The 13,519-nt window shown below is 38.1% G+C and overlaps 1 protein-coding gene across 1 annotated transcript in view; it reads left to right on the plus strand.

Annotated features, from left to right (window-relative positions):
• Gabrr3 (gamma-aminobutyric acid type A receptor subunit rho3) overlaps positions 1-13,519 on the plus strand; it is a 44,083-nt gene that overhangs the window by 26,502 nt on the left and 4,062 nt on the right. Inside the window, exons 7-8 of the mRNA XM_027943274.2 lie at positions 2,281-2,433; positions 12,360-12,556. Coding sequence (XP_027799075.2) covers positions 2,281-2,433; positions 12,360-12,556 — 350 coding nt within the window. The remainder of the gene's footprint in view (positions 1-2,280; positions 2,434-12,359; positions 12,557-13,519) is intronic.

Genomic DNA, 13,519 nt, shown 5'->3' on the forward strand with positions numbered 1-13,519 from the left:
TTCAAGACTTAATAATAAACTGCCAACCACTTAGTTGGTCTCTGTGTCTGTGGGTTCTATCTTCATGGATTTAACCCACCCTAGGCAGCAAATATTTTATAAAGGACTTCTATGCTGAACCTATACAGAATTTTTGTCATTATTATTCTATAAACAATACAATATAACAACTATTTATATAGTACTTAAATTATTAGGCATCACAAATAATTTAGATATGATTTAAAGCACACTGGATCATGTGCATAGGTTATCACAATTTTATGTGAGAGACTTGAGCTTCCATAGATTTTTATGTCCCAGAGGGTCTTGGAACCAAGGACAGATGATTGCAGATGTTTATATTCCCAAGGAATGATTATGCAATTATTATGACTTTCTTTATGAATTACTTTAATAGGTATTCCTTATTGCTTTTAACCTCACAGTAATTATATGAAGTTATCAGGGTAAATGTGGTGTTATTGTACTCTACAGTTACAATTTAAACTCTCAATTGCACACAATAATAAAGTGAGGGACACATATGAGATAATGTATAGCTCCAAAAAATGTATATTTTAACCTTATAATGAACTGAGAGTATCTTTCATTACCCCTGGAAATGAAGTTGTTTGGTGTTCTTGAATCGTATGTTCCTTCTTTTTTTCCAAAAAAGGAACTCTATTAGGTTGGCACCTTCTAGAATATCAGGCTTATTTCTCTTTTCTATAATCAAAGACAAACTCAATCAAATATCCATCTTTAGGTTACAGATATTTTAAATAAAAAGTATTGATAATCATATGTTTCTTAAAGCATATATATCAACTGACAATGAAAGTGAAAATTAGAATGTGGTTGAGAGAGAGAGAGAGAGAGAGAGAGAGAGAGAGAGAGAGAGAGAAAGTTAGAGAGAAAAGGATAATGAGCACTTAAGGATAGGAGACTAGGAGAAGAGCCTGCCAATTCCGTGTGGGTTAATCTGGTCTATATTTTAGGCCTCATACCTAAATGTTTGTCAGATCTGTCCAAAAGGTGCCATCTTGAGTTTTCTACAAAAATCATTACTAAAACGAGTAGAAAGGTTCTCTTAACTTTGTAATACCTCTGATTTTGTTTTATAATTTATAACCTATAGCCTCTGTTTTTAATAATTTCAATGAAAATAAACTGCATTTATCATAGAAAAACTAATCTTACCGCTTATTCATAGCAAGTGTATTTTCATGCTTATTCACTTCATCATTCATTGCTTTGTTTTTAGTAAAGATTAAAAGGTTGGCATCACAGTTATTGTGAAATAAAGCAAGGTAATATAAGCTGGAAACATGTGAGTGAGAAAGAAAAAAGCAAAGCAAGGTAAAGAATTGAATAAAATCTGATGTGTGGTCATTTAAGAATGGTGCTCAAAGAAGTCGTACATATGATCCCCCCCCACACACAAAAAAATGGCTCTATACTTCCTTCTAATCTGTGTGAAAAAGGAAACCTGAACAAAATATTTGTGTGGATATGACCACAATTTGTGCTTTTAATCAGACCAATAACAAATACTACCAATAAGAGTCTATAACTCCAACAACATGAAAAGAACATTATCTTTTGTTTTATTTTTGGCAGATTTATCACAGTCACATTATGGTGTCCATGAGTCTTTAAAGTAATGAAAATAACTTAGGGATGGCCTTCTCTCTCCTGTTTGAATTTCTAGATGTCTAGATTCCAAGTTAGAATGCAATGACCTAGTACCTACTGTGAACTTTTTCTTTTAGATAAAATGTTCTCTTCATTTGTTATAGCTAATGAAGGGTTTGTTGACTATTACATGCAAGCATCAATCATGCGTTGAAGACTGTCCTTCTTGTAAAAACACAGCAAGTATAATATATTATCTTTAAAGGCCACCTCACATAATATAATTACCATTCATCCCTGAACTGCAGAGTCAAATAATTAAGCATGCTGGGACTGGGATTGTGACTCTGGTAGAGTGCTCATCTAGTACGTGTGAGGCACTGGGTTCGATCCTCAGCACCACATAAAAATAAATAAAATAAAGGTATTGTGCCCATTTACAAATAAAAAATAATAATTAAGCATGCTGAAGTTTAGGTCATGGAACAAACATTAGTGGAGTGCTACGCTCACTCGGGTTCCAGCTAGGGCTGGAAAAAGAGTTGCATTTATCCAGCTTCATATCCTCTAAGAGCTTTGAGTTTCAAGAAGCAGATCACATCACCAAGTGTAGTATGGCCAGAGGAAGCCTGTTCTAATGGAAACTTTGGCTCTTTTTTGTAGGTTGGTACTATAGACTTTTCATCAACTTTGTGCTAAGGAGGCACATTTTCTTCTTTGTGCTAAAAACCTATTTTCCGGCCATGTTGATGGTGATGCTTTCATGGGTTTCATTCTGGATTGACCGAAGAGCTGTTCCTGCAAGAGTGTCCCTGGGTAAATAAATCTTTCCACATCTTGTAAAATGCTAGTAAGGGAGAAAGGCCAGGAGGTAAATATAAACAGTATTACATGGAGGGGGAAGAGAATGGTGGTTTAGTGGGGATGCTTAGCTATGCACATTAAGATTACAGTATTTACTTTGCCAGCGTCTAGTGCAAATTGAAATTATAATTGGGCTCCTTTCTTGGGAACAGAGACTTTAGGGATGAAGCCTGTGCTGTTGATCCGTCTCTGAATAATGGTAAGGAAAGAAGGTGAATTATGAATCATAAACAGTCTTACTTCAAAAGGCTCTCTTTTCCTTTCAAAGAATCCCTCTCCCTTACCTGTGGTCATTTAGCTTTGCATGAAAAACCCTTATATCATAAAAGAAAGAAACTTTAAGCTAATTCACAGTATGTTGTTAGTATCTTAATAATTTTCTGGGGGAGGTGCAGAGAATGCTTGAAGTTGGGAATGTGAGTGCTGATTAGAAATATGGGCTTAACTCAAAGGCCAAAGTCAGAAGCATCCACAGTGGAATGATAGGTGCTGCAGCACATTAGTTGGCATGAGATCTCAGGTGGAGAGACAGTGCCAGCCTCATTAAGTCACCACACAGGGTGATTATCTACTCCATCTAGTATTTTCTATGCCCCTGTCACACACACTGATTTATGGGAACCATTTCAGACCCACTTAGCGGTTATAGAGTCCTTACAAAGTAGAAGGTGCCAAGCTAAGCACTTAGATGACATGTTACTTAATGAGAACTGGAGTGAATCCCACTTGCTTTCTTGACTGGTTCAGGGCAGAGCTCCCTCATTTCATCTAATTTTGTTCTTTCACCTGTAATGCTCTATCTAGAGGGAAGACTGTGGTAAGTACTTCACAATCATTGCAATTATCACACAATTCATTCCAGAAAGGATGGTTTTGAAGTTAATGTTCACAAATTATATGCATACTTCCAAAGATCATTTGAAAGACATAAATTATTAATATTAATAATTTGTTCACCTCTTTCCCTTATTAAAAGCTTCAATCTGCAAGCATTTGAGGTTTGCATATCTGCAAGGAAAACATACCATCTGAATGAGTAATTGAATTATTTTGACTCTGTCTTCACATCAGAGCATCAGTGTCCTGACCTCAGTACTGCAGCAGGGCAGCATAAACCCAAACAGGAGATGAGGGGCACATTTCTAGCCCTAAGGACAGGATGGAAAAGGCACTCTGAAAGGTTATGAACATGATTTTCAGTGAGATTCCTCAAGTTGACTCCTGATCTTAACACTATGAGAATGACAGCTATAAGAGCCAGTTCTGGGGCAGGTTGAAATGAATAGAGAACATGGACACACTACTTTTAAGTTGTTCTAGGAATTCTATGCTTCTTACATCCACATCTGACCACTTAGAATTAGAAAATTCTATGCAGATTTATGTAAAATAGTATACAAATAAAAATGTACCCCGTCCTTATTAAAATAGAACAGGCATTCCTATAATACTGCATCTTCTCCAGGCTTAAGATTTCTACCACCCTAAAGTTTTTCTCAGAGATATTTTGCCCTGTGTTTTACTCTGTCTTCCAATGCTCTGCCACTCAATGCCCTGAAAGTCCCGAGACTACTCTACCCACTCAACTTGCCTTTTCTCAGCTGGTTCACCTTCTCTGCAGAATTTGACTTTATTAAACATCCTCTCCAAGTCAAGAACCAAGGACAGTGGTCAAGAGTTCAGCCTCATCTTCCTCACCTGCAAAATGAGATTATTAGTAATACTTCCAAAGGTCACTCAGATAATTTAAATGGGAGAATTAGTATCAACTGTCTATCTTGATGTCTGGTCCTTTGTATTGGATGAAAACAATACATTTGTTTTCCGTGCTCTGGTTTTTCTCCGCCTGCAGATATATTTCTCTTTCCTGATTTTTACTTCTTCCTTTTACTCCTTAAGTGTGAGTAACTCTCTCTCAAAGATTTGCTCATTTTGGAGTTTCCTATCAAATCCTTTTGGTCCCCAGTTACTACCCTTATGAATGTAAATTACAAATCTGTGTCCTTGTGTCAGATCTTTCTCTCAAGTTCCAGATGAGTATTTCCAAGTTCCTGCTGGATGTCACCTTCAGGTTCTAAGGGAGCTCAGCATCTTCAGAAATGAACAAACTACTGCCTCTTCCCACCTCATTTTCATTTACTTTCTTTACTTTTCATTCTTTTAAGGGGCCCACAATTCACTGAGTCTTTTATCTTTGAAGCCTCAATTTCCTTCTTAGTCTTCAGCAATGGTTCTCAAACTCTGGTGTTAGGACTTAATTTATACTCTTAAAAATTCTTGAGGACCCAAGAGAATTATATCTAACATTCTTAGCCATAATAGATTTTAAAACAGAAATATATATATATATATATATATATATATATATATATATACACACACACACATATACATATATGTATAAATTTATACATGTGTATGTATAAATTTAAGGATAGCAATAATAAAGTCATTACAAGTTAACATGATAAAATATTGTATAAAATAATTTTTTAAATAAAAAAATTAGTGTAGCATTGTTTTATATTTTTGCAAACATTTAACATCTTGCTCTAGGGCAACTGAATTCTTATCCTTGCTTCTGTTGCAGGACTGGAGCCTTCAGGAAACTGAGTTAGTACAAAAGCCCCCTCTTCGAACTTTGATTCTTGTGATCATGTCAGAAAGATTTTAGATGTGTCACTCAGAGTAACAGGCAATGAGTTTATTGAAGTGATAGAAAAAGGAAAAGGGATACTCTGAAGGAAGAGAATGGGTCCTCTCAGAGAAGAGACAACAGTGTACCTCTCCTGCTCTCCAGTTTTATTGTGGATCTCAGAGAAATTTCCAGAAAGTCTCACCCAGGTTGTTGACTGACAGCAGAATGACATCAGACTTTCAAGTCCCTACAACCCTGACAACTCTCAGTGACTTTAGCTCATGCTGACTGGTTCTAATTGGATTCTTAGCCATACATTCCTACAGATTTTATGGTTAGAAGAAATTATCTTTATCTCCCTGAATTACAGGATCTAATCTCTGAAAAGGATCACAAACTCACATATATTTCCCCTTCATGTTAACTTGGATTTTTGTTTTTGTTTGTTTTTATAGTAACAGGCATGAGTTTATTAGAAGGAACAGGAAAGGGGAAAAGAGGACACTCTCAAGTGAGAGGAGTGGGTCCTCTCAGAGTGGCAAACTCCACCGCACCTCTCCTGTCCTCCAGTTTTATTGGGATTCCTAGGGAAGTTTCCAAAGAGTACCACCAAGTTTCACCTCTTGACTTAACTGACAGAAATAGAAATTGCATGGATCACCTCAAAGAGAGGATGGCATGGTGCTCAGAGTTGGGAGGTTTAAGGATATTGGGTCTCCTGTTTTGTTTTATACTTTGAACAGCCCTCAGCAAGTTTTCTTTGTGAGAATTTAGACATTTTGATTGTCAGAATGATTGAGGGTTGTGATAACTTTGGTGATAAAGGAGGGTCCAGGCCACCTGGTAGAGTGTGACATGATCCTGAAACAATATTTTTCTTAAGTGGATGTAATTTTGGCTAAGGGAGATTTTAACACCCCTGGGCCCATCTTCCAGGTGTTTGCCTTATTTTTAAGGCTCCCATGGATTTTTGTCACCCTTCATTGTCCTTTCCTTTCTTACCTACTCATGGCTAATGAGCTACTTAACATTACTCCCCTAGAGGACTCAAATTCCTAAATTCTTTTACAGTGTTTATATGTTGATTAGATCAGGGTACTTCCTGCTGAGACAGGGTAAAGTTGGGAGGGAAGTGACCCTAAGTTCTAGTTCTCTATCAGTGGGGCATAAACATTAAGAGTATTTAGCACTAGGGCAGTCCAAAAGTCCAAGCTGGTGGCAGGTGAGTAACTGGACAAAAAGCATACATAAGGCAGGGCTCATGCTTAGAGGTGAATTAGAGCTCCCACCAATATAAGTCTTGAGTGAGGTCCTAGGATGTTCTACTGGTCTGGAGATAAAGAAGAGAGACTAAGAGGACGAAAAAAATGTCTCCTCACCCTAATGGGTATTGAGGTTCAAAATCTTATAATTGCTGGCCTTCATATTCCACAAAGGCATTCCCTAAGGCCAAGAACCTTTACAGTTGCCAGTGGGCAAGCTTTGCCCGCCTCCCTCCCCAAAAGACCAAGGGTAAAAGCCTCAATTCTTAAACCTAAGGGCTATGACATCTAGTTTCAATCAAGAGATCTTTTGGTCCTCACTAGAGTGTGCTGTAGCCAAAAATAAATAAATAAATAATGTCAAGATGTTTCCGCTAGTCGCCAAGAATCTGAAGTGGAGAATAGAGGTTCAGAAGAGACTAATAAAGAAAGTAGCCAGGAAATAATCAGGGTAATACGCAATAACCAGGCAGCAAACACCAAACATTACACCAGTGCAAACACCAAATGCACAAAGCTGAGACAGGTGAGGAGGGCCCCTCTTCACCCTGATTCTTGCTATCATGCCAGAAAGATTTCAGGCCTGCCTTTCAGAGTAGAGGCATGAGTTTATTAGAAGGGATGAGGAAGGGGAAAGGGGGACATTCTCAAGAGAGAGAGTGGGTCCTCTCAGGAGAAGGAACCAGCTTTTATTTTAGTATAAAGAATTATTTCATATATATTTCTTGTTTCATCAACCAGACTGTTTTACAGTGTGCATTCAAGAGTCATAATTTAATAAAATTAACAGTTTTTGCTGTGAGTGCTGGGAGGTGGAAAATACAGTGACAACTAGGTCAGCTTGGTGCTGCAGACTTGGTTCACACTGAGGCAACAGCAGTGTTACCCCCACAGATCCAGCACCATCAGTGCAAATGTCAACCCAGGGAAAACAGCAAACAATGTCTTGGCGATATTGTCATATTCATTTTTACTAACCAGAGCCCCTGAAAAAGTCTTGGAAACCCCAAGGGGTCAACAGAACTGTAGTTCTGAAGTATCTAAACCTTTGTGGTTTTCAAATCAGCTTAGCATCTGTTTTCTGTTTATCCTGTTTTAACCAGTGCTGTGACCTTTGCTGACTTCCCCCTGGAATGTCCCAGCAGAGGACTTCCTGCCTAGGGTCATCTTTCAAGAGAATAAGGAGGAGGAGAAATCCAGCCCTTGCTCTTTGAGACACATGGGGGGTAGTGTGCTCCGGAGGAAAGGACACCTTTTACTAATTTACACTAAGCTGTAGCATAGGCCTCCTAATTGCCTATATTATTTCACCTCCTGTTCTTCTTGATCCAGGTCAAACCTTCTACCAGAATAATATCTCCAAAATGCAAATGTGATCACACTAAGCACCCCCATTCCAAAGTGCTAATGAGGTAAAGACTCTCAGCTTGGAATCCAAGGTGCCCTGAGAGTTTCCAGATTCAAAACACTTGGTTTAATTTGAATTTTAGATAAGTACCAAATAGTGTTGCTAAATCGGAAGCCCTCTCCTTTCCCAATATGCTTAAACTAAAGCTTTAGCCAGTTGGGATATTGAGTGTTCTCAAACAGGTGTCATTTCTTAGTGCATTTGTTATGGCTATCTCTCCACCTAGAATGTACTCCCTACTTCTGTCCGTCCATCAAAATCCTGTCATCTCCGTGCAGCCAGAAGTGTTTGACGATGGCTTCAAGCACACATGCTCATTCTCATTTTTGAACAACTTGGCATTTTGTGTTTTCCCCTATCTGTGGGCAGGGGTAACTGTCTTGTCTCCTCCATTAGTAGAGCTTCTGAGGGACAGGGATCACTGTGCCATTCTTTTATCCCTGCAGTGACTAGCACAGAGTCTATACATAATTTACATTAATATATAGCTGTTATGTCACCAGCATTTACCCCATAGTGATTTTAATAATTGTTTTTAGTTACTAACTGGAAACAATGAAGGATGATTCATTTTCTGGAGAAGATCCACATTTGTCAAGTTTCAGGTATAGAACAATAGAAGCTGGACCACTTGGAAGTATCAATTGTGATTAGGCAATTCTCATGAGAGAATAGCTATCATAATTTGGAATGTGTGATGAGTCAGAAATATTATGCTTCTCAAGTTGTTGTGGTGAAGAGAGAACGTGAGGTGATTATAAAGTTATTCAAGGCTATTTTCAGACTCATCAAGGAGGAGCAGGACTATTATATATCTTCTTATTCCACCTCCCTACTCCTTGCCTCATTTCCATCACTCTTGCTTGCCCCTGCACAAAGTTATTATGCCATTTTCTATACTATGTATTACATAATGGGGCCTTTACTGGGAAACAGATGTGGTAGACAAAGACAATTGATGTTTTCAGGCATGTAGTCCCTTGTAGAGAAAAATGTTTTCTAACAGAGGATATGCCATTTACTTAGAAAAGTGAATATTTTGGGAATGGGACAAGACCAATTCATTTAACCATCATGGAGATGGCCAGAACTTCTGATAGTCACTGGATTCTGGTACTGCCTTTGAAGGCAAATGGTTATTAGTGTCTAGCCATAGAGTGTTTGAATATCCTGTCTGTCTTCCTTTCTCTTCTTTGTATTTTCTTTCACCCTAGACCTGTAAGGAACATGTTTTCACTTGTTTGAAGGTAAATGGAGATAATCTCTCCCTTCAAAATAACTACCCACAATATAGCTGCTAAAGGGGTACACAACCTCAGTAGTTCTAGGAGAGAAGCCTGTCTGCTTTACTGCTCTCACACTGGTCAACAAACCTCTCCACGACACATGACTAAAAATGGCCAGTGAAACACAAAGATGAATAATTCTCCTGGACTGTCCTTAATTCACCCCATGCATATCCTTAAAAGTTAATATGATGAAGCTGTAAGGGCTCAGGGGAGATAAATGACCAGACTAAATATTTTCTCATAACACCTTCCTAACTATGCATAGCAATATCAGTAGATGGGAAGATAATTTTCTAATCTCAACACATGACCTTTCTTTGACTAAATGGTCACTTCATATAATTCAAAACTCCTTTATTGGGATGTTAACTTTAATGGATCTGTAAGGAATACTGTTTGTCAAGATTAATGTATTTCCAGGGGGTGTTTCAAGACATAATAGGTGTGCTTAATGTAGCTTTATAGTCCTGACTTCAAGTTCTATTGCTTTAGGAATTTATATATGAGTTTTCACATCATTCAACCCCTTACCCAACAATCACTTCCCTCTACTTTCTTATTCTTTTTTTTAATTCACTTGTTCATTTTAAACAAGGAAAACCTAGTACGCTGGGTTTGAAATGAATAAAGCTATCGTGAATTAGTTAGACTCAACACCCTATTAAAGAAAACTATGGATAGTTTATTGCTCTCTGGCCAACATAAATAATGCAACTCTTTTTTATGAGCCCAGTACTCATCAAATCCAAATACATGGCAAGCATTTTTGCCATGTACATGTGTGTCTTTGTTCCAAACCATTATTTTATCTACACCCATATTTTTGTCTATTGAAAAAAAAATTGAAGCTGAGTATGGTGACTCAGGCCTGTAATCCTAGTCACACAGGAGGGAGGACAGCAAGCTTAAGACCAGCCTGAGCAACATAGGGAGACCCTGTCTCAAAATTTAAAAAATAAATAGAAAGGGCTGGGGATATGACTCAGTGAGAGTGCTTGACTAACATGCACAAGACAAGACCCTGGGTTTGATCCTCAGTACTGAAGGAAAAAAAAAATTGAAGCTTTATCTTCCATATCTTAGAAAATCAGAGCAGATATTTAAAGTTGCTTTGTATGTAAAAAAAGTATAGGTTCACAGTGGCTTGGGGAGCTGAGGCAGGAAGATGGCAAGTTCAAAGCCAGCCTTAGCAACTTAGTGAGGCCCTAAACAACCTAGCAAGACTTTGTCTCTAAATAAAGAAATATAAGAAAGGGCTGTGGATGTGTCTCAGTGGTTAAGCATTCTTAGGTTTAATCCCCAGTACAAAAAAAAAAAGAAAGAAAGAAAAACTTAGGTTCAGCACTCAGAGGGAAAGATCTGAATTCTGAATTCTTCTTACAAAATTTGAGCTACTTAACTACTCTTAGCTCATATTCCTTTTTTTAATAAAAATATTTTTAGTTGCAGATGGACATAATACCTTTAATGTGTTTATTTAGTTTTTTTTTTTTTAATGTGGTGCTGGGGATCAAGCCCAATGCCTCATGTATAAAGCAAGTGCTTTACCACTGAGCCACAATCCTAGCCCTCATATTTCTTTCTGCAACATGTGGCTACTTAATACTTACCTCGGTGTGTGGTAGGTAAACATTTAATTAAAGCAAACAGTTTTCAGGCAATAATCTTGGCTTCAGTTATCCCTGTAATGTTAATAAAAAATTTTCACATCTCTACATTTCTATAACAAACATTTTTTAAGCCAGAGAATGCAAACAATATACACTCATGTAAAGATTGTTGATTTTACCATTGTTGATGGGAAACCTGGAACTCAGTGAGACAGTGGCCTGACTTTAATGTTAAGAGCTAGAATAACACTTAGGTTTCTTATTCTGGAGTTCAGATCAATGTCAAGGTGAGATTCTGGGTCCTTCCATGGTGGCTGTCAAATTACAGGATTGTACTGATCTTGATTATACAAACTAAAAACTTCATTTGAAATTGAATGGCTCTATAGAGTTTTCATTGTGTTTAATATGGGCTCACTCAGATGGGAACCTCACAGAAGTACTGTAGAAAGGACAGAGGTGTGTTGGTGAAACCTGTCCACACGCTGTGTCTATACATTTAGGAATAAATCATGGTGCTCTTCCTGCTGTTCGGGACTCTTCACAACTTTGAAAAATCATTAAGGATTCCATTTGCACCTCCCTAGTGGGAAGTTAAGAAATAAAATCATACCAGCCAGTGTACATTTCAAATATTTACAATACTACGCTTTTTCTCTAGGCAGTACTCTTGCAATAACATTCTGAGAAATTAGGGTAGACATAGAAGGGCCCTTCTCAAAGCCAGGATTTTGTTAAAGAAGTCTCAGAGTCACTTCTTCCTCCATCGCCCTCCAAAACTCTGGTCTCTTCACCTCTGATTCTCATGCAAGAGAACAAAGAGGGGAACAGAAAGGGGATCCCTCAAAAAAGGAGAGGAAGAGAAGAGAAGGAAGGTGGAGAATGCAGAAGAGGGAAATAATTGGACTGGCACTTAACAGTTTCTCAGTAAATGTTTACAGTGGGCTGAATCCCCACTAGCACAGGTATACTCAGTTGAACTGTAGTTTCATTAATAATGAAAAAAGAAAATCATGATGTATTTTGAGTATTTTCTATGAAAGAACAGTAATCCTTAATGCTACCAAACATCATTCGAAAAGAAATGAATTCAGAGCTCGGGTTGTGGCTCAGCAGTAGAATGCTTGCCTAGCATGTGCGAGGTACTGGGTTCAATCCTCAGCACCACATAAAAATAAATAAATAAATGTCCAACTACAACCAAAAAAATAATAATAATAATAACAAAAAGAAATAAATAAAAAGAAATGAGCTCCCCTGTAGCATGAAAGAGTAAAGGTGGGCATGAAGACAATTTCTTTAATAGGAAAAGTTGTGAAATAATGGGAAAGGTTAGTGGAAATGACTTTGGGATTTCTTTCTCAGAGCACATTTTTAGCTATCTGGGATGATTAGAAGTAGTCCATCTGAGGGCAGGAGAAAGATAGGCCTGGCTCTGTGTTTCTAGATGAAAGAAAGGACACATTGTGGGCAATAGGGGTGAGGGCAAGGAAAAGATGTGGAAATAGCCAATGAGAGCTTTTTCAGCTAGCAGATTAAAATGCAGAGATCCATCCCTCCCATTGCTAATCTCCAGACTGATATTGTTCTAGAAAGGCACCAGCTGGGTGGAGCCAGCACCAAATCCAGGAAATGAATGTCACTAAGCTCGTCCTTATTCTTGAATGGCAGGAATCACCACAGTGCTGACCATGTCCACCATCATCACTGGCGTGAGTGCCTCCATGCCCCAGGTGTCCTACATCAAGGCTGTGGATGTGTACTTGTGGGTCAGCTCCCTCTTTGTGTTTCTGTCAGTCATTGAGTATGCAGCTGTGAATTACCTCACCACTATGGAAGAGCGAAAGCAATTCAAGAACAGAAGGAAGGTACTGCCTTGCTTTGACTATCAGATCCCTTTGCCATGTGGGAAACCCTATCCCCTTCTATAACCCTCTCCCAATAGAACTACAAGCCCTTGTATTAAGTCTATATGCCTTGGCAAGTTGTCAGATTTACAGGAGATGACAATTTAATTTTGAACTTTAATCTCTCTTCTACTTTGGCTGGTTTCCTCAGCATCCTCATTCACTTTATGGGGAGTTTTTGTGCACAAAGGATTTCTCTGAGTGTGCCCCTCTCCCCTGACTGTACCCTTTGAAAAAAAGAGATTGTTGCACAAACCACAGCCTCTGAAGTGGATGATGATGATGATGATGATAGCTAACATAGCATAAATGGTCATAATATATCGACATAATGCCAACTTTCTAACACATATTATGTAATTTAATTCTACTAGTAACCCCAAGAGGTCAGTATTTTATAACCCTCATTTCAGAGAGGCAGAATAAGTGCAGGCAAGGTCACCCATATAAAGGGGAATCAGGGTTTGCTTCTGAATCTGTTTGGTTTGCTTCTGAATCTGTTTGACTCCATATGCTATCCTTTCAAACAATGAATGGTATTTCTCTCCACCAAGAGCTGGAATTTATTTTTCTCTTCCTTTCAATCAGAAAAGTGCTAGAGCAAAGATGGAAGTTCCTCCCCCACCAAATTCTAGGAATAAGGTGCCTTGTGGGCTGTATGTATTATTGTGTGTGTGTGTGTTTGTGTGTGTGAGTTGGGGGGGGGCGAGGGAGGGAGATTGCTTTATAAATGTGGATAGATTTCTCTCTGCTTCATTTCACAAGGATTTGGACATCAGTTCCCTGTTCTTGTGAGAACTAACATAAAATATTGTATTTCGAATCCTAACTAGTAAGATTCATTCCTTTGCTAGCCTATTTAAGAGACTGTGTGTATGTGTACATTCATATATATGTTATTATTTTTACTTCAGAATATTATTT

The sequence above is a fragment of the Marmota flaviventris genome, chromosome 8 (assembly GCF_047511675.1).
Source record: "Marmota flaviventris isolate mMarFla1 chromosome 8, mMarFla1.hap1, whole genome shotgun sequence".
Taxonomy (NCBI): domain Eukaryota; kingdom Metazoa; phylum Chordata; class Mammalia; order Rodentia; family Sciuridae; genus Marmota; species Marmota flaviventris.